This window comes from Cynara cardunculus, assembly GCF_001531365.2.
Source record: "Cynara cardunculus var. scolymus isolate 2C chromosome LG 15, CcrdV1, whole genome shotgun sequence".
NCBI classification, from domain to species: Eukaryota; Viridiplantae; Streptophyta; class Magnoliopsida; order Asterales; family Asteraceae; genus Cynara; species Cynara cardunculus.
The window spans coordinates 5,302,752-5,305,054 of record NC_037542.1 but is presented as its reverse complement, the minus strand read 5'-3'; the positions used below and the strand labels follow the sequence as shown (position 1 = coordinate 5,305,054).

Here is a 2,303-nt window from a genome sequence, read left to right as displayed (position 1 = left end):
CATTCAGCAACTGTCAAACAACTCCTAAGAATATCATCTCTCCCCTACAACCTCTACGTTGTGACAGTTAAGCCTTAAGATGAGATCCCCTACCCTTTACATAAATCCGTCATAATTAAGTTTGTCTCGTAGCTTTTAAGAAAGAGATCTTTGGGTATAAGAGAATACGAGATACATGTAACATCAAAACAAACAAACCCAATATATTTCAAGTATATATATATATATATATATATATATATATATATATATATATACACTTGTACATTCAAATTGATTCTATGGTTGAGTTTTTTTTGGGGCAATAAGTATGGACAAAATAAGCCTATTTGAGATTACTTGTTCCAATGTTTCACTCCTTGTGTCACATCACTTTTCACCACTGCAATTATGCCTGCAGAAATAATAGTGCAATTCCATCACTACCATGACTTAAAGTTCAAGTTTTCTTGATTTCTTCTTCCATGCCTTCCATCTTTCTTTCAATATACATGACCCCAACCCTCTACCCCTGCCCCACCCCCCACACATACTATAAGGTTACTTTCAAGCCCCTGATAAGTCAAAATCCGTAGGATCTTCCATTCTTGATAACTCAATATCTTGAGCTTCACCCTCCTACAAATATTGTCAGCCTACACACAAACAATATCTCTTCATCCCACCAAATCCTTTCACTTTTCTATGCAAGTTCCATCTCTTTAAAATCAAACCCAAATTTCCACCAAGAAAGGCACTCAGATTGAGTGAATAGTAAATACCCATGAAGGAAACAGGGAAATCTGTGGAATCAGATCAAGATTACACCAACTTCTGCCCAGATTACAACTTGTATTATTCATCATCATCAGGTGTTCCATGTAAGAAACACCCATCTTCATCCCCAGTTGGAATATGTGCATACTGTCTCAAAGACAGGCTCATGAAGCTTGTGTGCTCTGATTGTGGAGAACAGAGGCTTTCTTCATGTTCTTGCTCTGATGTGTCTTCCTACAGAAACTCATCTTGCACTGTGGATGTTGGAAGTGTTGGCAGGATCTCGTTTTTGATCGAAAATGAGAAGGGGGGTAGTGGGGATGAACAGCAGAAAACGCTTTTTTCACACATAAAGCAGATCAAGAAAAGGGAAACAGAGGATGTGATTCTGCTGAAAAGGAGCAATAGTTGTGTTGTTGAGGTGAAGAAGAGCAATGGGTTCTGGAGAATTGGGAAGCTTTTCAAGAAGAAGAGAGAGAAAGAGGGCTGTAGAGAGAGAAACAGAGATGGGTTTGATGATAAAAGTGAGATATGGGTGTCGGATTGTGTGATGGATGTGTCAAGATCCAGGTCTCTTTGTAGCTTTAGGGGCGGTGCCAATTTTGATCATGAAGGTGGTAGTGTTAGTGACATGGCTTATTCAAGTGCAAAAATCTCTGATTTTAATGAATCTGAGCCAAGAAAGAGTGGATTCAGAGGTGGTTTGATGGATTTTGAAAGTGGGTTTGCTGCAAAAGAGAGTGAATTCAGCAGAATCCATGATGATTCAAGATTTATTGATTTAAAGCTTGATTTATCAGATGAATCAAAACCAGAACACCCTGTTTTCAAGAACCCACCAGATGGTGGTGGTGGTGGTGGTGGTGGTGGATCATCATCATGTAGAATTACAGTGAATGATAGGGGGATTAAGAAGGGAAGCAAAGGGCATAGCAAGGTGTGGAAGTGGATTTTTAAGCAACATTCTGGGAAGAAAGATATGAATCACATATTGGAATCTTGAAGATTGCAAAAGTCAAAGTAAAAGTCAACAGCTGGTTTAGTGTTTTTTTTTAGAGATTTAATAGATGAAGAATGTTAATTGGTTGTGTTAGTGTGTCATGTTGATGTAATTCCTTATGCTTCAACTCAATTTCTAGTGAAAATCGTATCATAATTTCAACATCATTCATATGTGAATTTTGAAGATTTTGTATGCATCATTGTTATGAGAATAAGATAAATAAGCTCTCTACAAACGTCTCAATTTTACTTCAACTTTCTTCTAAGTGTGAATGTTTGGATTGGTTGTTTGTTTACTCTTTATAGTTTCATTAAGAGACAACCTTAAAAGTGAATCTTGTTTGGTAAAAAAAAAATCTGGTTTTTAATGGTTCTAAAACTCTCTGAATGATTTTGTATCATGAATCTTCCTTAACCATTAAGAGCCTTAATTTCATTGTACACAATTACCAAACAATTATATTTCATTTTACACTATATCATGAGAGCCTTTTAATCATTCTGACCACTTAATCATTATGCACCAAACCGTTCAACAATTGTCA

General features: G+C 36.5%; 1 protein-coding gene across 1 annotated transcript; it reads left to right on the top strand.

The window, feature by feature from the left end:
- Positions 1–618: 618 nt before the first annotated feature.
- Positions 619–1,919, top strand: LOC112528408. Its single transcript, XM_025139429.1, has one exon. It carries the CDS (start codon positions 764–766, stop codon positions 1,757–1,759), a length of 996 nt encoding a protein of 331 aa, XP_024995197.1. The 5' UTR covers positions 619–763; the 3' UTR covers positions 1,760–1,919.
- Positions 1,920–2,303: the final 384 nt, after the last annotated feature.